The sequence below is a fragment of the Schistocerca serialis genome, chromosome 1 (genome assembly GCF_023864345.2).
Source record: "Schistocerca serialis cubense isolate TAMUIC-IGC-003099 chromosome 1, iqSchSeri2.2, whole genome shotgun sequence".
Classification (NCBI taxonomy): Eukaryota; Metazoa; Arthropoda; class Insecta; order Orthoptera; family Acrididae; genus Schistocerca; species Schistocerca serialis.
In genome coordinates this window covers 660,820,312-660,843,402 of record NC_064638.1, presented here as the reverse complement: position 1 = coordinate 660,843,402, position 23,091 = coordinate 660,820,312, and the positions used below count along the sequence as shown (strand labels likewise).

The following is a 23,091-nucleotide window of genomic DNA, read 5'->3' as shown; positions in this document are numbered from 1 at the left end:
CCAACCAGTCTGTGATCTTGCAGAATTTGTTTGAAAACAAAATGATGTACTACTTAAGGGGGGTAGGACGTCAAACGGGCCGACTTGGAGAAGGAGAGGCACCATAGGACATTTTAATTTGCACTGTCTATACTTTTACAAATAAATTCATAATACTTTGTCAGCATTACCAGGAAAGATTCAGGATTAACACTCATAGCAGTGGAAGTTCAAAAACACGAAAAACTATATTTTTTTAAATGTGAAATTTCATGATTTTTTTCACTTACTGTTGGCTGCATTTGTTCCTATAGGTACACTTTTCTTCATAGGTAAGAGAGATTCTTCGATGAATTTTGCACAGCTTACAAACCATACTCACAGATGTATGAAACTCTAGAATTTATTTAATCTATGGACAAATGAATGGGCTGTTACGTTTTAAACTTTGTGTTTAGAGAAAACTCGAATTTTATAGTTAATTATCTCAATTTTTACCACAGTTTTTAACAGATTTGGGAAATTCTAGAGTTTCATACACCTATAAGTATGGTTTGTACGCTGTGCAAAATTCATCGAAGAATCTCTCTTACTTATGAAGAAAAGTGTACCTACAGCAACAAATGCAGCTAATACCAAGTGAAAAAAATGATGAAATTTCACATGTAAAAAAATGTTTTGTTATGTTTTTGAACTTCCTGTGGTATGAGTGTGAATCCTGAATCCTTCCTGGTCATGTTAACAAAATTTTATTAATTTATTTGTAAAAGTATAGACAGTGTAAATTAAAATGTCCTGTGGTGCCTCTCCTGCTCCAAGTCGGCCCGTTTCACTTCCTACATCCCTTAACATGTCAGTCAAAAGCAAAGTATGAGGAAAAAATTACTTTAACACAGCTGAACACAGTAGAATTGATCAGAGCAAAAAGTAAATCATCACTCCTTAACTAAACAGGCCAGGAGTTTTTTTAACAATGTCTCACACACACACACACACACACACACACACACACACACACACACACAAAATGAAAAACTCACATGGAATTATGTACATTATGAGACTTTTACATCACATTTTGTTTATTACAAACAGTTTGGCCCCTAATACATGAGAAAGTCTCTTTGGGGGCAAGTAATTAAAAGAACAATTATTTCTCTAACTCTAGTCCATTTCATCTTTAATACACAACAGGATGCTCAATCAAATTCACAGCACATGCGTTTAAATTGTCCAGTGCACTGAAACTGGCAAATAACACTAATTACTTATTCAAATTGATCTGCAATTCAGTTTTGTACAATATAAGAATGTGAATAGACAATGAAGAATATACAAAGTTTCTTTGAGGTTTTAAAACAGAAAAAAGAAAGAGCAGCAGCATTTTAAAAACACAAGGAATGCTCTTTGTGGTAACTAGAACTGAACAGATACATGACTAGATAACAATCATTACACGTCTGGTAGTACATTAAAAATATGTTAAAAACAATTGATCCAATCACACACGTTTCTTTCCTTGCAATTTCTTGTAACAAAAAATCTGAAGAGAATCAGTCTCATATTTCCAACCAAATATTTTAGAGCAACAGTGACTTCATTTTGTGGTACTAAAACATATAAATACTACTTCACACGAAAAAACATCTAGAATTCACTAATGTTACATCAGTCACAGCCAGTAATGTAACTATTTTTTTTACATTATCTCAATAACATTTGCCTATAAGGAACTCCCGGCAATTTGACAAATTGGTGAGCACTACAGTGAATGCTGGCTTGTTAAAGACCACAGTTAATGAAAAAGGAAAGCTCTTGCAAGTATTCAAATCTCATCTGTATAAAATTATTCTAAAGAAGAATATCAAAAGTTTAAATTTATATAAAATTTGGTAAAAATGCTTTGCAGAAGGACTTCCACTTTTTATACATGTGTGTAGCAGCATCAGGGTATGTTTAACTGGCATTTGAAATTCCTTCGACATTGGACATTTCTGCTTGGCGCATTGCTTTATGATGTTCTTGTTGCTGTTGCTGCTGCTGCTTGATAATTGCACTCAGCCTGTTTAGAAGGAACTGTTTGTCATGGCCCTCTAAAACTAGCTGGTTTTTTAGTACCATTACCATTTGTTTATTAGCACAAGACACTGCATGAAAATAATACAAGCACAGTGCTAGAACTATAAAGGCTGGGACGGCAAATCCTGCAGTTGAGAAGAAAAATAGCACACTTCTAATCCACGATGGAAATTGCTCAAATGTGTAAATGACAAAAGACCACACTGAAAAATGACCTCTAAATGGGCCACAACATTCAGATGGAGTAATTTCAGCTATTGAATAGGCCACTGGCACAACTGCCAATAAGAATGATATTAAAAGAACAAACATAAACATAGAATTAGAGCGGGATGCCCTATAGACAGTGGATGATGGTGTACTATTAACAAGGCAAGAAAACTTCTTGATGTAAAAAAGAAGGAAACATTCAACTGTAGCAAGAAAGGGGAGAATTGGTGCATAAAAGCTTCCTAACCAGCATAATGTCTGGCTATATATGATATCCAAGACATGTTGTGGTAACTCAAATTCCTGTACTCCTATCAGTTTGGCAATCTTACTTTTGAAGTGCTTAGCAATTAACATGCGTGGAAAATTGATCAAAAATGTAGTGGCAATGTGAGTGACAAAATCCATAACAACTAGTTTGTACAACTGCTGACCAACATACGTTTCCCAGCATCTTGGAGGATTGCAGTTATCACACTTTATAACATTATAAAATGAGACTAGGAGAATTGCTAAGGATGCCAGTCGCAGCAGTACTGTTCTCATCAATGTTATTCTAACTACAAAGAGTGGTGAGTACTTTTCTAAAGTGACTAGATACATAAATATATTTGGTACAATTAAGTTAAGCCCCACTATTGTTATAGATGGCAAGTATTCCAGCAGCAAAACATACATGTTTTCTATAGTTCCAAAATCTTCTGTGTCTCTCTTGTAATCATCCAGAGCAGTGTGTGAGGACTTGAAAACAAAATAAATTAGGAATCCTCCCCCAGCCAAGACGAGAAGAACCATCAAATTGATTGCAAAACGTAAAAGATACAGTCTCACTTTTTCATCTCTTGACCTACTTTGCCTCTCTTCTTCCAGTCTCTCTGCCTCGAGACATCCCTTTATCTCATTAAATATAGCTTTATGCTTAATAGTGGCAGATTTTTCATTATGTATGCAGTAGTCCCACCCTCCGAACACTATATTACAATACTGGTAGAACTGTCCCTCACCTTCCATCAACCTGTCTTTAAAGCCATGAGCAGCAGATTTGACAATAGCTGACAAACTCATCAAAAAGCAGACTAATGTAACTGCTATATATGCAAGAGGCAAATTATAATACAAATATGATGTATCACTTCCTCCTAAAGTCCCATTAGAATAAAAACCATAGAACATCAAAGTTTTTTCCATCCACCCTGTTCCCTGAATGATGTCTAAGACATTGACACTTGCTTCACTTGTGCTAACATTAAAGCTACTAGAACTGTTAAAGCCATCACAGTTACTTGTGTCTTCAGGTCTCACGAGCAATTGTGGAAGCACAACAAAACAAAATAAAAAAAAGAAAATAACACAATTCAAAAACATAAGCCACTTCACAAAGAGAAAATATGAAACTACTCCAGTGCCAAAGTTTCCTTCAATCTTCTTCAGACTGTGTCGCCACAGTTCAAGCTTTGAGTAAGTTTCCTTCCATCGATTCTTGAAATGTTGCCAGAACTTTCTTCTTTGCCACTTGAATTGTTCATAGCCTTGTAGCCTCAGCTTATCTGCATTCTAAAGAACACATACATTATATGAAAAATCAGCCATCTAATGAGTTGTAGGTGCACATATTTGAGAGGTTTAATTAACTAGAACTATTGCAATGTGGAACAGAATAAATCAGAAATGAGATGATGACAAATTTTAGTAAGAGATTAACTGGAGAAGGCAATGGAAAACAGAAGCTGACTAATACAATTTGTGAAGGCAACTTAGTGAAATTTAATGTTAACTCATATGTTTATAGCAATATTAACCATTAAAAAAAGCTACAACTAGTCTGTGAAATGAACAGACTTGTTTAAGATGCATTCACATATTTTAATTTATCACAACTAACTGCCTAGAAAGCAAATAAAATGTTTTCTTAAAACAGAAAGTGAACCACAAGCCTGACAACCTGTCTTTATATCCCAAAATTAGTTTCCTAGTATAAGTGACAGATACACTGCTCACGAAGCACAAACATGTACCGTAACTGGCTAATAAATCCCATTATATCCAAAAAGCTTCTTTCTCTTTTATGTCAATAAATATAATCTACGTACAATCATGTGCCCATTTTAACCACCAACATGTACATCTACATGATTACTCTGCTATTCGCAATAAAGTGCCTGGCAGAGGTTTCAATGAAGCATCTTCAAGCTGTTTCTCTAGCTTTCCACACTCAAACAGCAAGCGGGAAAAAATGAGCACTTAAATTTTCCTGTGCAAGCCCTGATTTCTCTTATTTTATCCTGATGACCATTTCTCCCTATGTAGGTGGTGCCAGCAGAATGTTTTCACAATCGAAGGAGAAAACTGGTGATTGAAATTTCATGTGAAGATTCTGTCGCAACAAAGAAATGCCTTTGTTTTAATGATTGACACTCCAATTCAAGTATCATGTTTGTGGCACTATCTCCCCTATTTTGCGATAATACAAAATGAGCTGCCTTTCTTTTAACTTTTTCAATGTCATCCGTCAGTCCCACCTGATCCGGATCCCACACCACACAGCAATACTCCAGAATAGGGCGGACAAGTGTGGTGTAAGTGGTCTCTTTAGTAGACCTGTTGCACCTTTTCAAGTGTCCTGCAAATGAATTGCAGTCTTTGGTTTGCTCTACCCACAACATTATCTATGTGATTGTTCCATTTTAGGTTACTTGTAATTGCAATCCGTAACTATTTAGTTGAATTTACAGCCTTCAGGTTTGTGTGACTTACCGCGTAATCAAAATTTAGCAGATTTCTTTTAGTACTCATGTGAATAACTTCACACTTCTCTTTATTCAGGGCCAGTTGCCACTTTTCACACCATACAGATATCTTATGTAAATCATTTTGCAATTCATTTTGGTTGTCTGATGACTTTACAAGATGGTAAATAAAAGCATCATCTGCAAACAATCTCAGAGGGCTACTCAGATTGTCTCCTATGTCGTTAATATAGATCAGGGACAATAGAGGCCTATAACACTTTCTTGGGGAACGCAGGATACTACTCTTGTTTTACTCGATGACTTTCCATCTATTACTACAAACTGTGACCTTTCTGACAGGAAATAGCGAATCCAGTCGCACAACTCAGGGAATATTCCATAGGCATGCAGTTTGGTTAGAAGACACTTGTGAGGAATGGTGTCGAAAACCTTCTGGAAATCTAAAAATATGGAATCAGTTTGACATCCCCTGTCGATAGCACTCATTACTTCATGAGAGTGTTTCACAATAACAATATTTTCTGAATCCATGCTGATTATGTGTCAATGAAAAATTTTCTTTGAGGTAATTCATAATGTTCGACTGTGGTCTTTTGGTGCGGAGCCGAGTGGAGGGTCTGAATCAGAGGCTGAGGTGGTTCTGTGACTGTGTACGCTGCAGATTCCTTGACTTGCACCATCGGGTGGTGGGTTTCTGGGTTCTGCTTAATAGATTGGGAGTCCACTACATATAGGAAGCAGCTAGACGGGTAGCAGGGGCTATGTGGAAGGGACTGGGTGGTTTATTAGGTTGGAGGGTCTCAGGAAACCACAGAAAGGGCGTCCGTCTAAAAGGGGGCAGGTAAAACACAGTAAGGTAGCTGTAGAAATGATCGGCATTGTAGTTGTAAATTATCGTAGCTGTGTTGGGAAATAACCAGAGCTTCAAGTGCTAATACAAAGCACTGTAGCTCAAATAGTCTTAGGTACGGAAAGCTGGCTCGAGCCGGACATAACTTCAGCTGAAATTTTTACAAATGACCTAAAAGTGTTCTGCAAGGACAGATTAAATACAGTTGGTGGTGGAGTACTTATTGCTGTCAGAAGCAGTTCACATGGTTGTGAAATTGAAGTAGACAGTTCTTGCTAAATAGTATTGGTAGAGGTTATACTTGACAATCGGACTAAACTATTAATTGGATCATTCTACTGACCCCCTGACTCGAAAGAATAGTTGCTGAAAAGTTCAAAGAAAACTTGAGTCTCATTTCAAATAGGTACCCTAATCATATGATTATAGTCAAGGTGACTTCAATCTACCCTCAATATGCTGGAAAAATTATATGTTTAAAGCCAGTAGCAGGCATAAAATGTCATGCTGAATGCTTTCTCAGAAAATTATTTTCAAGTTAGTTCATGAGCCCATTTGAAGCATAAATGTTGCTTAAGCATACTTGACCTCGTAACAACAAATAATTCTGGACAAATAGGTAGTATCATGGTGGATATAGGGATTAGCGACCACAAGGCAGTTGCTGCTAGGCTGAATACCATAACACCCACAACCATCAAAAAGAAATGCAAAGTAAGTCTATTTAAAAAAGCTAATAAAAAAGTTCTTAACACCTTTTTAAGAGACAGTCTCCACTACTTCTGATCTGATCATATAAGTGTAGAAAAGATGTGGAATGATTTCAAAGAGATGGTATTGACGGCATTTGAGAGATATATATGACATAAATTAATAAGTGATGTTACTGATCCCCCATGGTACACAAACGGGTCAGATCACTGTTGCAGAAGCAACAGAAAAAGCATGCCAAAATTAAGATAACAAAAAATCAAAGTTTGAAAGACAGTGCGTACTTCAATGCGAGATGCTTATAGCAATTTCCACAATGACACTTTGTCTCGCAATCTGGCAGAAAACCCAAATAGATTCTGGCCGTACACAAGGCACAGCAGTGGCAAGACACAATCAATATCTTCATTGCATGATATCAACAGTGAAGTCACGGATGGCAGAGTTATTAAACACAGTTTTATGAAACTCCTTCACCACAGAAGATGAAGTAAATATTTCTAAATTCCAATGAAGAACAACTGCCAAGATGAGAAACATAGAAGTAGATATCCTCAGTGTAGCAAAGCAGCTTAAATCACTTAATAAGGCAAGGCCTCTGGTCCAGACTGTATACCAGTCAGGTTCCTTTCAGAGTATGCTGATACAATAGCTCCATATATATAAATTATATATACATCCGCTCACTCACAGGAAGATCCGCAGAAAGATCCGCACGTAAAGACTGGAAAGTTGCTCAAGTCACGCCAATACCCAAAAAGGGAAATAGGAGTAATCTGCTGAATTACAGGCCCATATAACAAATGTTGATTTGCAGTAGGGTTTTGGAACAAATGTTAGAGATTCCACACTCACAGAACAAAATGCAAACGAGGAGCCCTTAAGTCACAGTCAGTCACAATGAAAAAGAACGCAAAAAATATTTGGGCTTTTTTCCCTGTGCCTGTCTGCAACCCAATGCCTCCTCAATGTGATGATTAGTGATCTGTCCTTTCCATATTGTTGTTATTCCATCCTGGACTTAACATTGTTTGATTTTCTGACACACACAACAAACTATGTAATCTCGTACATGAAAATCTCTTTCACCCATTGCTCACTTTCAACTTATGTTCAATGTTGTCAGTGTGAAAACCACAATAGTTCTCAGCATGCAGGGTATACTGACACTGTCTTAATTAACACAAAACATACTACTTTTCCACTCATGGAATATTGCACAACTACCCTTCAACAGTCCATTTTGCACTTAAATTATTAAGAGCATTCATCCTGTGTAGCATTAGTACATTAATAAGAAAATATTAGGAAGAAAACAGATTCATAAGATTGGTGGTTTGACCACTAAAACCACACAGAGACATCATCTCTGCGAAGCATATGAAGCTCTTACCATAAATCTTGAGTTACTGTTTGGAATTTTGATGAGTCAATTCTCTTCTCACAGTCTTGACAGATGGATTTGTAATACAAAAATATTATCAATCTGGGGCCTCCTTTCTTGTAGTTCTTCTTTCCTCAAGAACAAGGAGAAAAATTTGCAACATTTGCTGTACGGAACGTTGAGAAAAACTGAAAACTGTTCATGAGATTGCATACACAGGAAGTTTCAGGACCCAGTAACCTACCCATCTGTTCTAATCTTTCTCAATCTTTCCGTCTTCCCTCTGTGAGTAAGTAACTAACTGTTTTGGAGGTCAGAACAGTTGTTTTCACTTATGTGTGCAAACTGGTCCTTTGAAGGTACATACTGGGCCATTTTGTCACCCTGGAATTTTATATTATTCCCTAGTGAATTTTGCTTTTGACACAATTAACCACCTTTCTGGCATTCTTCATCTTTTTTTCCAGTGTGTTACCTGTAATTCTTGTCCATAATCCCACATTTGTGATTTGGCAAGGTCTTTTCTGTATCAAAATATTTTTTCCATTGCTACTGTTCTCTTACCTGTTTGTTAATCTTTTTCCTTTGTGTTGTTATCTTGTTTCGGTATCCAGAAATTTTTTCTATATTTGGTGATCTTCCTTCAGTGTTAACAATGTCAATCCCATACAACAATAACTTGTGATTTCTTATTTCCTGTAGTGTTTCTCCTCTTTCAAATATTTCTTTACACTTTCACTCTGTTGTTTCCTCTGTTCTTTGGAGAATATTCATGCATCCATGCTTTCTTCTTCCTCTTGAAAATCCTCAAAGTTCTCAAATTTAGTTCTGAAATGCTCTCTGTTTTGGATATCAGCTCCAGAAACATCCATCCATCTACAGTAGGCCTCTTTGACTTATGCTAATCCAGTTTTTGTTGTTGTTGTTGAAGTATTGGAATATATGCTTAGTTAGTACACTTTCCTCCACTGAAAGGTTTTTTTTTCTCAAATTGTGTCTGAAAGTTTTAGAGTTATTTGTTGTTCCAATTCCCCGTTGGAAATTTTTTTGAAGGAGTTCACCTTTTGCCTGTATTCTCACAATTTATCATACTTGGAGTAAAGCAAATTCATTCTGCTGGCTAGAGCACTTGAAGTCATAATGACTGATTTTATTTTTGTTGATGGAGATTGATGTTTTTATTTATTGTTTATGTCTTTTGATAGTTGGTATACAATTTTAACCTTTTGACTCTGTCATTTGTTATTTAGTTATCTCTTCTCACTGACTGATGATGAGCGCCTCTCACCAATTGCCGATAACCTGTGGTATTATTTGCTTTCAGTGATCTTCACAATGTAAAAGTATCTCCAGTTTTGATATTATTTTACTGACCATTATTTTCTGTACATTCTCCATGTGGACACTTTGCCTTCTTACAGAAACTCTCCACCTTTTCCAGCTCATTTCTGTTTCAATGTTACCTTCACTAGTGTAAATCATCTCTCCCGTTTTCATGAACTTCATAATGTTCCCTAATTGCATACCTGAATACAGACACCCCTCATGCAAACATGCTCTTGCCATATTCACACAACAGTCCTACATACTTTTGCTTCAATCCTGTTTGATCTTCATTACTAAAGGACCCACTTTAAAATTCCATCAAACCCTTCTCAAAACTCTTGTCTCCCATCTTCCTGACAACAGATGGGTCCCTCTCAACTAGGGCCTGAGTGGCCTACACCTCCTTTCCAACCAACCCCTACTGTAATACTCTTTCCACCCTTAAAGAGGAACTAATAGCCAGGAAGTTTGTTTTTACTTTTATTTGTGTGTATTGGCAGTACTATGAATTTCACCTCCTAGAGGCTAAGTACTGGCCAGCCGTTCTGTCTCCGTGTAATTTAAAAGTTTTCTGCTTTTCTTCTGTTACAATTAACATAGAATATGTTTTGTATCTTCTCAAAACCTCTTGAAGACATTTAAAAATAGTTTTGTTTAATTCAACGTATTTTATTTTGTTCCTATTACCATTTGTTCGAAACTCACTATTAGCTGCCTTATTCCATCTGTGCTTCGGTTTACCTCTGCTATGTGTTTAAGTACCTTTATTAAATAATTGCAGCTTTCATCTATGTCTCTTCATCTTAATTTTCTAAGCTGTGGCTTGTTATTTGAATTAATCCGTTGTACCTCATCATACATAATCACAATCTAGAGTTCTGATTTCCTTGCAGACAAGTCTGTTTCTTTCTATATTTATATCTACTTTGAATTATGAAGAGGTTTAGGTTTTGTCACATACTGTATAATTTCTGTAAAATGTCATAATATGAAGTTACTTTTGAATTGATAATTACATCACTATGATCAATAATTTGTATTTTCTCATTCATTATTTGTACTTGGCACATACAAATAAAGAAAAAAGAAAATATAAGAAGTCTCTTTCATACTTTACATTTAATTTTTTGTAAAGAAGTAGAAATGCCCAAACACACACACACACACACACACACACACACACACACACACACACACACACACACACACACACACACACACACAAAACTGAAGTACACCATACCTGCAGTTTGGATTTGAGCTCCTTCTTCTGTGACATGCTCACAGGCATTGCTTTAATCTGCATGATTTCCTCCCATGTTCTTTCCTCATTTGACTTGATTTCTGTTTAAAGGACCAAACGGCAACTTTATCAGAACATAAAGTACATTGGTGTAGGATGCCTTATCATGAAAGATACTGATGTATACTAGTCAACAGTGTAACATTCTCATTATGATAGTTCAAATAATTTAAGGAGTAAAGGTACCACCTCAACGGATTGTAGATGCATTGAATCATCAAAAGGCACATGAACAAGGCTGAGAATTCTGTTAGCTTTCATACAAATCCTTTTTCTTAGCTATAAAGTAAACATACATTTAGATATGCATGCCCCCCCCCCCCCCCCCACACACACACAAACTTACTTTTAGTGAATACATTGTGCCGACACAGCAGCTCAGTTAGGGTGAGGATTGTCTTGCATGTGCATGGAGTGTGCAAGGGAGCAAGGCAGTGGGAGGAAGGTTGGACAAGGATGGCTCTGAGAGCTGGGAGGGAGGGGCAACTGGTGCTTGGGATAGAAAAGTGGCATAATCACTGAGCTCATTCTGGCCCCACGTATGAGGAGTTGGATGTATGAGGATATTGCACCAATTGGGTGGGCAGTTGAATATTTCTTAGCGTGGTGTGGAAAGGACTCTGGGCAGGATGGTTTAGTTGCTCTGGTTATATGTGGAGTTATGGTCCATAAACAACATAAAAAATTGGATTTATTTTCATGTACCTGATAGGTCAGGCAGCATCGCAACATGTGTGTCAACAGCTGCAGATGTACGACGTGCAGTGCTGTGGCATCGACTGCGTGTAGATGTTCGTCGGCGCAATGTTGGCTTTGCATCTCCTCTTACACGTTTTGCAGTTGCTATAATGTTTAAAATAAACCAGTCAATGTTGAGCACAAAATATAATCAAACTCATTTCCTCAAATTGTTTTAAGTTTCTTCACTGTATGGACTAATGCTTTTAAAAAATGTGTCTTAAATTCATATATGTGTTTCCCATGTAAGCTGTTATACTGAAATAGAAAGATCATTAAATGGCTTGTAGACATTTTTCAAAGCCTTCATTCTTTTTTGTCAATTCCTTTACCCTTAAATATTCAGTTTCTCAGTAACTTTGCTGCCTGTTTATTCTGATAACATATCTAAGATAACTTGCACAATGCCTTATACTAATAAAGCTCTCATTTTCATATGCTTGGTGAAAGGAAACTGCACAGAATGGAATACGTTATTTCACCATAATGTTTCAAACTGTTTAAACTTTTATTTGCAAATGTACACCATCACTTAAGATTGTGCAGCTGTTTCATGTCATAAAATACCATTGGCTAGTGAAAAAGTAAATTCTTATTGTGCTTCACTAAAGAATTTGAAGTTAACCAAGAGTGACAACAGGGGGATGTGTTATCCACACTACTTTTCAACACAGTTTCAGAGAGAGTGATAAGCAAGGTGGAGATCGATAACCCAGTTAGTGTACTGTTTAACCTAGCACATGCCAATGACATTTGCATGCTGTCTGGAAGTTTGAAAGAGTTGAGAGAAGGATATGGCAAACTAGAAAAGCAGGCAGAAGAGTTAGGGCTTTGAGTAAACGACACCAAAACACAGTATCTCTTCGCTTCCAAAATAAATGCTGCTGTTAAAAAGAAATACCTCACGTTAAATGGAGTCAACTATGAGAGATGTGACAAGTCTCAGTGCTTGGGAGTGCTAGTAACCAATGGTAACAGCATACGAGAAGAAATAAAAGCAAGGATAGCTGTGGGAAATAAAGCTTACTGATTTTTTATTATGGTTATTCAGTTGCGTAGCCTGAGCAGAAAATCAAAGGTGACTGTCTATTGAATGGTTATAAGGCCAGTGGTAATATACAGCTCAGAGACATGGACAAGGATGTGGCAGAAGAGGAGTTCCTGAGGAAATGGGAGAAGAAAATATAAAAAAAGATTTTTTGGAGCAGTGAGTGAGGCAGGACAATGGAGAATACAGAAAAAACAAAGAATTGGAAGAGCTATACTGTTATGCTGACCAAGAGCAACAGATTAAGATGGTTGGGCCATGTAGAGTGAATGTCAGAGGATAGATCTGTCAAGAAGGTCTACGGAAGAAACCCAGGTGGCGGAAGATGCAAAGGGGCCACTGAAACAGTGGCTGGATGATGTGGAGAATAGCTTGACAAAGGAGGGAGTAAGAAGATGGAGGGAACAAGCAGAAGACGGTCAAGATCAGACTGTGATCATCAGAGGGGCCAAGGCTCTACAGGGAAGATAGCACCAAGAAGTAATTAGTAATGAAGAAGTACAACCAGCTTGTATTATGCAACAGACGGAAATTATTAGCAGTAATTTACTGCTGCACTTCAGAGGGTGGATGGATAAGTAATCGTTCACCTAGCTTATTTTTGTGGTCCAGCCTCAGAGCATGGCATCCTGTCCTCTTTCCTCTAAAACCTCAGTTCCATAAGACTCTTACTTCATAAAACACCCACCAACCCCAACAATATTTTCATGTTGACAGATGTCAACTATTTCAGAGGAAAACACACATCTCATACCATCTGACCCACTATTGACATTGCATTTGAAGTTACAATTATGCTGTAGATCTTTCTAAAGTCATCTGAGACTGCCACTCTCCACATTTTGTCCAGAGATGTATCTCCTGTGTCTTATTATACAAACAAGCAACACTACTCACACACACATGTTGGCCACTGGCAAAGCAGCACACACTATATTTTTACCATACAATACCATCTCTGATATGAACAACTAAATCACCTTCTCAACCATGGATTTTACAATCTTTCATTGTACTCGGCATGTAATTCATCCCAACTCTCACAAAATCATATTCCAACATGTACTCAATCTATGTAATACTGTTGCCCATTTCTAAACTACTCATGTTTTCAATCCTCTGACCTAAAGACAATGCTACAAATCATCTCTAATGCAACAAATAATAATAATCTCCAAGACCACCTGCATCACTTACATTATCTAACTCTCACCCTAAGCAGACACAGGGCCATCTACAAATTTTAAATGAAACAATATCAACATGTTAGTGGGATGAATGGTGAAGAAGGATCAGTCTCTAGGAAGTAGTTTTGTTGTACTGAGGTGTTTCAGCATGCACAGGGCACGCTGGTGTAATGGTGATGGATATGTGGACTTGAAACTTCCTGGTAGATTAAAACTTTGTGCCAGACCGGGACTTGAACTTGGAACCTTTGTATTTTGCGGGCAAGTGCTCTACCACCAAGTGCTTGGGTAGCTCAGTTGGTAGAGCACTTGCCTGTGAAAGGCAAAGGTCCTGAGTTCGAGTCTCGGTCCGGCACACAGTTTTAATCTGTCGAGAAGTTTCATATCAGCGCACACTCCGCTGCAGAATGAAAATTTCAGTCTGGAAACGTCCCACACACTGGATAAGCCATGTCTCTGTAATATCCTTTTTTCCAGGAATGATAGTTTTGCAAGGTCTGCAGGAGAGCTTCTGCGAAGTTTGGAAGGTACGAGATGAGGTACTGGCAGAATTAAAGCTGTGAGGATGGGTCATGAGTCATGCTTGGTTAGCTCAGTGGTAGAGCACTTGCCCGCGAAGTCAAAGGTCCCCGAGTTTGAGTCTCAGTCTGGCACACAGTTTTAATCTGCCGGGAAGTTTCATATCAGCGCGCACTCTGCTGCAGAGTGAAAATTTCGTTCTGATATGTGGACTTAATTGACAGAACAGTATCATATTCAGTAATGAGTAGTTTGTAGTGAGATTAGAAATTTAATTCATCTCTAAATAAAAAAAAAATATTATCTAGAAAGAATCAAAAAAGAGATCAAGCAGTACACAGTAGAGTTCAACCCACTGAGACTGAATTAAACATGTGACTAGCTGATTAATGGATGTTACTCGCGTGTGTTTTCTTGTATTTTACAACATACAAGTTTTTGTTTCTTTTGTGTGCATGTTTTGTTACCTAATCCACCACAACATTGCCACAAGGCCTGTGCAGTCAACATCAGGGCACTAGGAGAACTTGTCTTTTGAAACTAATAATGTGACCCAACTGTACTTGAATACTTATTATTCAGTTTCATGTTGATGTTCTGCTCGGTAAAACTAAGTAAAAATATCACTTGTTTATAAATAGCTTGATTCAACATGTTTCATACTGGCTGTTAAGTGTACACCCGTGACCACAGGTGATAAGTTCACCAATTACAGATCGCATCTGTAGGAGGTGCTGCATAACCTTCTTCTAAAGAATACCAGTTTTTACTATTTTTTTAGAAGATTTCTCTTACAATCACTTTTGTGTGAACATTTTTAATGGTATATTTACAATTTAGTAGTTAGGGCTATTCAGTTGTACTTTGACAAATTACTATGTAATGTATTCCGGCATAAACGTATTTGTATACAGAAGTCATTTTCAGTTTGTAGTTTATTTTCTTAGTATTTTAACTATTTTTTCTTTCTGATTATGATATTGTAAGAAGTCAAAGTTAGATATGATAGTAAGCAAGACACCCATGGCTGAAAAAAAAAAAAATAAAAAAAATGTGTTCCCCTTAGGCAGTATGCCTACTGTAAGTTGGAGAAATATTATGTTTACTTTTAAGATAAGCCTACTGAGTACTGCACAAAGTATCTACCATGAAGTTAATGATTGACGAAGGACTGGAACAAATTATTGAGCTGTCAACAATTTATCACCATGAAACTGTTTCACACAGTTTGTGACAGTATCACATTGTAAGCAACTTTAGAAGTGAATGAATATGTAAGGACATGAGAATCTGTGCACATGTAAAGCTGTAACTATTGTTCTGTACTTAATGGGTAATCCTCTTCCAAAAATTTCATAAAACTGATATTTTCTTTTTTGCTTAAAATGTGATCTGAGATGCCTATTTTATTGTACTGTTCTTTCCAAGTTTGTCAGAAACTCTGTTATTGTGTTGTAAAGCGATTCACAGTGCAGAAAAAATTTTTTGACATTGCAGCCAATGTGGCAGCATGTAATTTTAAAAATGGTCTAACAGGCAGTATGGAAATTACAAATATGCTCCAACTTGAGATTGGACCACCATGTTACAAGTTCTGCACAAAAGCAGATGAAAAGAGTATCGAGCGAGCAGAGCAGTGGATGACAAAAACTAGCAAAGAGGCCCACTGGACCACCATGGGCATGTAGAAAATAAGGAGAACCACCTTCTTGATTTGGAAGGATTTCTGTGTTGTCCAAGGATTGCCAACTAGAGGTATTTTTAACTTAATTACAAAAACTGTAACCCAAAACTTTAAGCATGGTTTTCTAAAAAATTTTTTTTTTATTGGCAGGAAACATAACTTGAGAATAGTTCACGTAATTTTGATTGAAATTTGATGCCAGCAATCTAGATTGAATTATCTGTCAGTGTATGTAGCTGTTTTCCCATATCTTCAAAAGTATGTTTTCGGGGCACGCTTTTGTCTCAATGTTTTTGGTAAAAACATGACACCTGTTTCAACACATCAACAATTTGTTAGAACTTACTATTTTTTCAATTATCCTATGTATGCTGATGGAAAATACATTGAAAACCAGTTATAAAAATTAGTTTGTTACAGGTCCAATAGCAGGGCTTTGGGAATTCCCACCGATGACCAATGTTCCTGCTGCAGGGGGTTTTTCCACCTTGTGCAGCAGCTGGAGGGAGCATCTGACATGGACACAAAAATGATTTCTTAAAGATAAAAGTGTAAGGAATATCATCAAATTTAACATTACTTTTTACTTTACCTGAAAAAAAAAAATCATGATCACCACCTATTTTTCATGTGTTCAGAATGTGCTGCCCCCTTAATTGATCAAATTACAGCATGCTGCTCTCTAGAATTTTTTGTGACATGGAAGAAAAAATGTGATTTCCTTGAGAGGATGTAAGTGAAGGAAGTGTCTTCTTTTCTTCAATTATGTGGTATTAAAACACATTCACATGAAGTGTGACTATTTTATTCCCAACAACTGTCAATTAATATACCGCGATCACCTTTAGAACACATTTACAACTAATAGCATGGTAACTAGTATGTACAATTTCTATTATATTGTGATTGGAGGATAAAAAACATTTACTTAAAGCAGATATTGTTATATCATACCATAGTTATGATACTGTGATATAATAGGGCATCTAAAAAATTACAATATAAAGTAATCATTTTAAAGTGATGTAGGAACAGATGAAGCAATACATGGTAGTGCTTGATGCCCGACAATGAAAGATACAAGTAACCAGACTATTAAGAAATATTATTCAGATTTGTGTTAGAAATATTATTCAGATTTGTGTTTTGTTGTGGGCGCAAGTTAATGTCGCATGTCATGAGTCATCTATAACTCTTCTGGCACTCTTGTCGAGTCTGATAAAACATTGCCTCATTGTGTGCACAGTCAACAAGGGGCTGCCACATCATGAATCAGGCAACTAATAATGTGGCACCAGACTGTTCTGTAACAATAGATACTTTGGAAATGAAGACAATATTGGGCAGCTTCCCATAATGTTCAAGCTCTGTTGTACCGCTTTCCTATGGATTGGTTCCACACTACTGCTAAACTAACAAAATGACAACATTGTTAAACCTATGATTATTTATAATGTTTATTAAGCTACGTCCATACTCTGAAAACCACTGTGAAGTGTATGGTATTGGATACTTCCCATATGGAATGTGGGAAAAATGCCAGCTTAAATGCCTCTGTACATCTGGTAATCAATTTCATCTTGTCTTTGTAGTGCCTACAAGACCAATATGTAGGGAGCTGTGGCATAGTCCTAGATTCCTCGCTTAATGCTGGTTCCTGAAACTTTGCAAGTAGGATTTCTTGGGATAGTTTGTGACTATCTTTAAGTGTCTTCCTGTTCGTTTTTCAGCATTTCTGTGATGCACTCCTGTGGGTGAAACAAACCTATTACTGCTTGTACCCTTCTTTGTATACATTTAAAATTCCCTGTGTGCCGTGTGTGGCACTATTTCGACTTGGTCTTCTAGTTTGGTAGCACTTCTGGTACTTTGCCACTGATGCATGCAGCTTGTCTCTCTGGTTTGGAAGTGTTTAGCTAGCCATGCACTGTGCATCGGGGCAGTGAGCAGAGCCAGGAGGACAACACAGTTACTCGGTGGCCAGGCTGTGAGTTGAGAGTTGGCTTGCTGATACACAGCCGTCTCACTGCATGGAGTTATTGTGGACCTGCAGACCAGAGCAGTCTTGAGGCACTGCAACCTGTGGCTTAAGGATTTGCTGATAATGAGCCTCTGTTCCATGGATGCCAGGCACAAGAGGTTATGTTGTGGCCACGGCATGTGCATAATTGATCATTGCAAGCAACATTCAATTCTGAACAGGTCTGTAATCAGATGGATACTACAACTACTGTTATCTAACAACTACTTACATGCAGTGCACTGACAGACTGTGTTAATAATTGATTTACTAAACTAATGGTCCACAGTACTTTATGTTTGCTGTATAATCTTACAGACTCTGAACAATTGTATGTTGTCGGTGAACAGTTGGCTTGCTAGATTTTGTATGTTATCGTTAGTGTTACAGCTATACTGATCAGCTGCACCACCAGTAGCTACTACCACTAACTGAAGGTACAGTTGTTTTCCATTTCTAATACTGAGCTGTCACAGGTTCCTTTCTGAGTTGTTTCTTGTGCCTTGTATGTGCTGGTGGACTGAGGTTCAAGTACCAAGTTGTATGTGACGGCAGTATTCAGACGGCAAAGATCCAGGCTTCCGCAAAATGGAAGTTTCATTCTTAATTGTTTTTCATTGTATTTATCTTCTTCCTGTTTTTAATTGTATGTATAGCGAATTTTTGATTTCTGTGGGCTCAGTATAGTTCTCAACTTACTTGCACTGGTTTCTTGTTTTATGCTATAATGTACTGAACAAACTTAAAGAATAACTCAACTACAACAATCAGATAGAATTAATTCACCATGACACAACTGAAAGTTGTGTACAATCTAAGTTCAAATCTGATTCTCTCACTCATGAGGAGCAACCACCTTAATCAATTATGACATCTGTTAACTCCTCCAAAAGTAATTCAATTTTCCAATGTCATTGATGTTTCTTTCCTATTATTTTGAAACACCACAACCAAAGGTTTCTCTCACAGAGTATGTGGGAACAGCATCATTGAGTTAATAGGTATGACAGAGGGGCTGGGCTGTATTGTAGACTCAGGGGCGTTAGGATCCTTAGAAATAATGAAAGCCATTCACTAAAACAATCACTGCAAGACTATTCAACTATTACGACATTAAAGATTTGTGAGAAACATTTGATTGTACCATGATCAATTTATGTGATTTCTTGTGGCTGCTTGCAGAAAATCCAGGTCTGAATCCTGGTCTGGCATGAATTTTGTATTGCCACAGAAGCTGAGTAATGTGGTGATTACTGTGTTAGTTAACAGTATTAATGGATTTTAATCTTTCCAAGCATAAAACCAAGTAAGAGATTGTAGATCACTGACTGAAAAGCAGATTTAATTAAATACAAACATGTAAAACCAAATACAAGCAAAGTCAATTAGGGAACTGAATTAAAGTCAAATCAATCTGTACTGTTCCACAGTAAAGTGACAATGGTATGAGATATTGCTACAACTGCAAGGTATTGATATATTGTACAGATTCATACACCATGTGGTCATCATGCAGGATCTCTACAACTAGTGTGGACTTGTCTGTATCAATGGTTCAATACCTTGGTGGAGAACATAGTTCAATCCTTTTGTTTCTGGGTGCTATTTAGTAATGAAATGGGTATTCCTTCATGATTGATTAGCTGATGTATGAGGAGTCATGGGCTTATGTTGAGGTAAGGCACCTGAGATCTGTTTATACAGAAAGTGTCATCCTGTCCAAGCCTCAACAAAACCTGGAGAGTGCATGCTTGTAATTTCAGAAGTGGTATGTAATGGTATCCACAAAACAAATGAAATCTTTTGGTGCAGAGAAGATGATCTTTTGGTGCAGAGAAGGTGGCACCTGTCCAAGTGGAGCTATTGCTAGTGCTTGGCACTTTTCATGTGAACAAGGTTCTTATGAACCTGTCAATGCTGTGGAGGCCAACACCCAGAAAGAAAACTCATGAGCCAAAGAGCACTATGTGAGGCATCAAATGCAAGAGAAAATGTGGAGAACTGGTAGCAACTAACAGTTACCCTAAACATGTGATGGGTTTAGGATTCTGGGAGACTAGAGAGGATTCCACTAGATGATCCAAGAACACAATGGCAAAGTATGGTGTCATTTGAGTCCAAATGTAAGTGCTGCAATTTTTTCTGTAGACAATTTCTTCAACATTTAAGTTGCAGATGAAGATGCAGTTGGTTATGGTTGGCATAAATGAGTAAGTTGGTCATTGGAAAAGGCAGTGTTCAGTGGCAACATAAAACATGGGTATTGGGAGTAACAGTGTAAAGGAAAGTGGCATCGTTCTGCAGCAAGGACAAGGTATCCAATTTTCTCCACAAGATGACTGGAGATAGCAAGAGCTATTGGCACATGAAGCAAGCAGATGCAACATCATGCTGGGTGACCCTGAACGAATAAGAAGAAGAAGAAGAAGAAGAAGAAGAAGAGTATTAAGATGAGGCCTTAGTGGTGCCATGATAGCATCAACTGTGTATTCAGAATAGACTAGTCTGAAGTAAATACTGCAGAAATAAACCATGGACATGGTACTACAAGAATAAAAAAAGATGACTGCTCCACAGATCAAAATCTAATGGGAGAATTACAGATCAAAAATGTGAGCAAATAAAATTGTAAGGATTTGCCCTATTTCAGTTGATTAATGTAGGTACACCAAGATTACTAGAAATGGCTTCTTCAGAAACAAGCAATGAGTGGAATAGCAAGATAATACAGAACTACAAATAACAAGAAAGATAGTAGTAATCTCTACATTATGCAAAGATGAAAGTCAAGCTGGAGGAAATTTTATTAAGATGTGATTGGTGTTGGATACAAGAAAGGGAAGTGAAATTTTTAATGAGGAGGCAAACTGCAGAACTTAGAAGAGCTATTACAGGAATTAATTTCATTTAAAGCTTTCCTTTTCCATGTAAACATATTTTAATAGGCATTTTAATTATTTATTTACAGGGTAATGTCAGGTTATGCACATAAATATAGCATACAGCAGTGACAAGAAAAACATAAACACGCTGAAAAATTGTGGAAAAGTAGTGTCAAATGTAACAGTTTAACAGAAGCAGAAATATGTTCTGAGCAAAAACCTAAACTAGCGGCATCTGATGTAGGCATTTTACTACCTCATGAGGTACAGGTAAGTGAATGAAAGTCTGAGCCTGATGGATGTAGTGACTGTGGCTGGAACCCAAGTGATCCTGGGCAATGATCCTATCCATTTAATAACAGTGATGGAGACAATTGTTTGGAAGGGCATTTCAAACATTGACCATCAAACAGTTCAACAGTTTATAGAAAAGCATAGTAGAAAATTTACCACACATCACTTGTATTCCAAATGTTCTAACAATATATCTGAAGTAAAAAATAAAAAAAATAAAAAATCCTCTTCTACTGGCCATGCTTATTATTTCAGAACGATCCCAAAAGGCCTGTTACATCTAGGTTAGCTAAAATAGAAAAAGAAGTTGATTACCCCAAAACAGTTTGTTGTACAAAAATAATTGTTTAGCATGGAGATGTTTTGAACAAAGCCTAGTAGGTAGCAGTGTGCATTCCATGTTCCATTTAGTGTTCAAGACTTTTTACATGAGCCTTTCATAAGAATTTAAGATGTTACTATCTTTTTAGCTTCAAGAAATTTGCCTTTGAGGGGATGTAACTGCCAATTAGGAGAGTCAGATGATGGAGACTTCTTGGGATTTAATTGGATTATTGACTAAATATCACTCATTTTTAAGATAATATACAAATTATGTCAAAACCTGTCAAGAGAAAGATGAAGAGATACTGCACTTTTTATTTTGAAGAGCACATAGTGAGTGTTTATCTTTTTTCTTCTTCTTCTTCTTCTTCTTCTTCTTTCGATGCGACTGGAGTTGTATCTAAGACCAAACATAGTATTCTGCTTTTAAGGTATGTGTTTTAACAAAGAGGAAAATAAATGAGATATTCACGAGAGGTTTCTGGAATATTTTGATTTGCAGAAAACACAGATGATGCAATTAGTAATGCTGTCATAGATGTATTTAACAAGCATGAAATTGATTTACAGCACTGTCATGGTCACTGCTTTGGCAATAGATCAAACATAGCTGGATAAATAAAAGGTGTGCAAGCAAAAATTAGAGACATTTATTCACTGGTAACATTTTCTCCTTGTGCAGCTCAACTTGGAACTTAGTAGGATTACATGCTAACAAGAGGCAATGAAGTAGTCTGTACATTCTCCAAATGTCTGAACCAGCTGTACAATTTCTTCTGTGCAAGCTGACACGAGATGAGAATGGTTGTTAAAATATACTGGCAGTTGATCTCTTTGTGGCCTGTCTGAAAGAAGATGGAGTGCAAGTTGAGGCAGTGGAGTCTATAGCAGAGAAGCTACCAGAAGTAACAGAAGCTTTAAAATTAGCAAAAAGTCAACACAGTTTGTCTCATGATAGGGTAGCAGAAGTAAAGGGCATTATCAGTTATTTCTCCAATCTGAAACACTGATTCTCTTGAATGACTGGAAAGGCACTTTAGGCCACATACATGTAACAAGTTTGATTCTGCACTTGAAAGATATTTCCCTTGATACTGAAATGAAAACTGTTAAATCTCCTAATGTAAGAGCTCTCTTGCCTGAAGGCGAGCTAAAAAAAAATGGCTTCTGAAATTGGGAATGGGGCAGTTTTTTCAAAGAAGAGAGGAAGGGAGGAAGATTTTCACTGATGAATCTTTTTGAGGTGGTAGTGGAGCATCTGACATGCTCTCAGATGAAACTGTAAAACAACACTTTTAAATAAGAGGTTTTGGATGTAATCACAGGCAAAACAGTTTCTTAGATGGATTCTTAGTAAGAGGAAATGAGAAATATTTGTGCAACTTTTGAAGCCATTCTCAGAGTAAATATATAAATTACAACTTCTCCTGAAGATCACATTTATAATTTGACAAAGATATACAAATGTTTAAGTAAGTGAGTGCAGCTACTTTTCCAGATTTGACAAAGGCAACAAAAAACAAAGGGATTACATTTCTTCTTCTAAATGAAATTCATAAATTCAGGTTTCAATTTGTGTTTCCTCTACTTTGCACTGCACTCAGGATTTTCTTTATCCCAATAGTTACTGTTCCTTCAGGCAAGAGCAGATTTAGCAAAATCAGCATTAATAAAAAATCATTTAAGATCAGCTTTAGGCCAAGAGAAACTTAATCATATAGCACTAGAATCGATATAGTATGAACTTCTTTCTAAATAAGCTTTAGTGATGTAATGGTTAACTACATCATCTGCAAGCATGGA

At 36.9% G+C, this 23,091-nt stretch overlaps 1 protein-coding gene across 3 annotated transcripts in view; it reads right to left on the bottom strand.

Annotated features, from left to right (window-relative positions):
* Positions 1–1,025: 1,025 nt before the first annotated feature.
* LOC126479451 (transmembrane channel-like protein 7) overlaps positions 1,026–23,091 on the bottom strand; it is a 203,975-nt gene continuing 181,909 nt past the window's right edge. For all 3 annotated transcript variants that reach the window (XM_050103787.1, XM_050103788.1, XM_050103786.1), the window contains 3 exons: positions 11,298–11,435; positions 10,533–10,633; positions 1,026–3,822 (listed from right to left, as the gene is read on the bottom strand). In XM_050103787.1, coding sequence (XP_049959744.1) covers positions 1,936–3,822; positions 10,533–10,633; positions 11,298–11,435 — 2,126 coding nt within the window. In that variant the 3' untranslated portion in view covers positions 1,026–1,935. The remainder of the gene's footprint in view (positions 3,823–10,532; positions 10,634–11,297; positions 11,436–23,091) is intronic.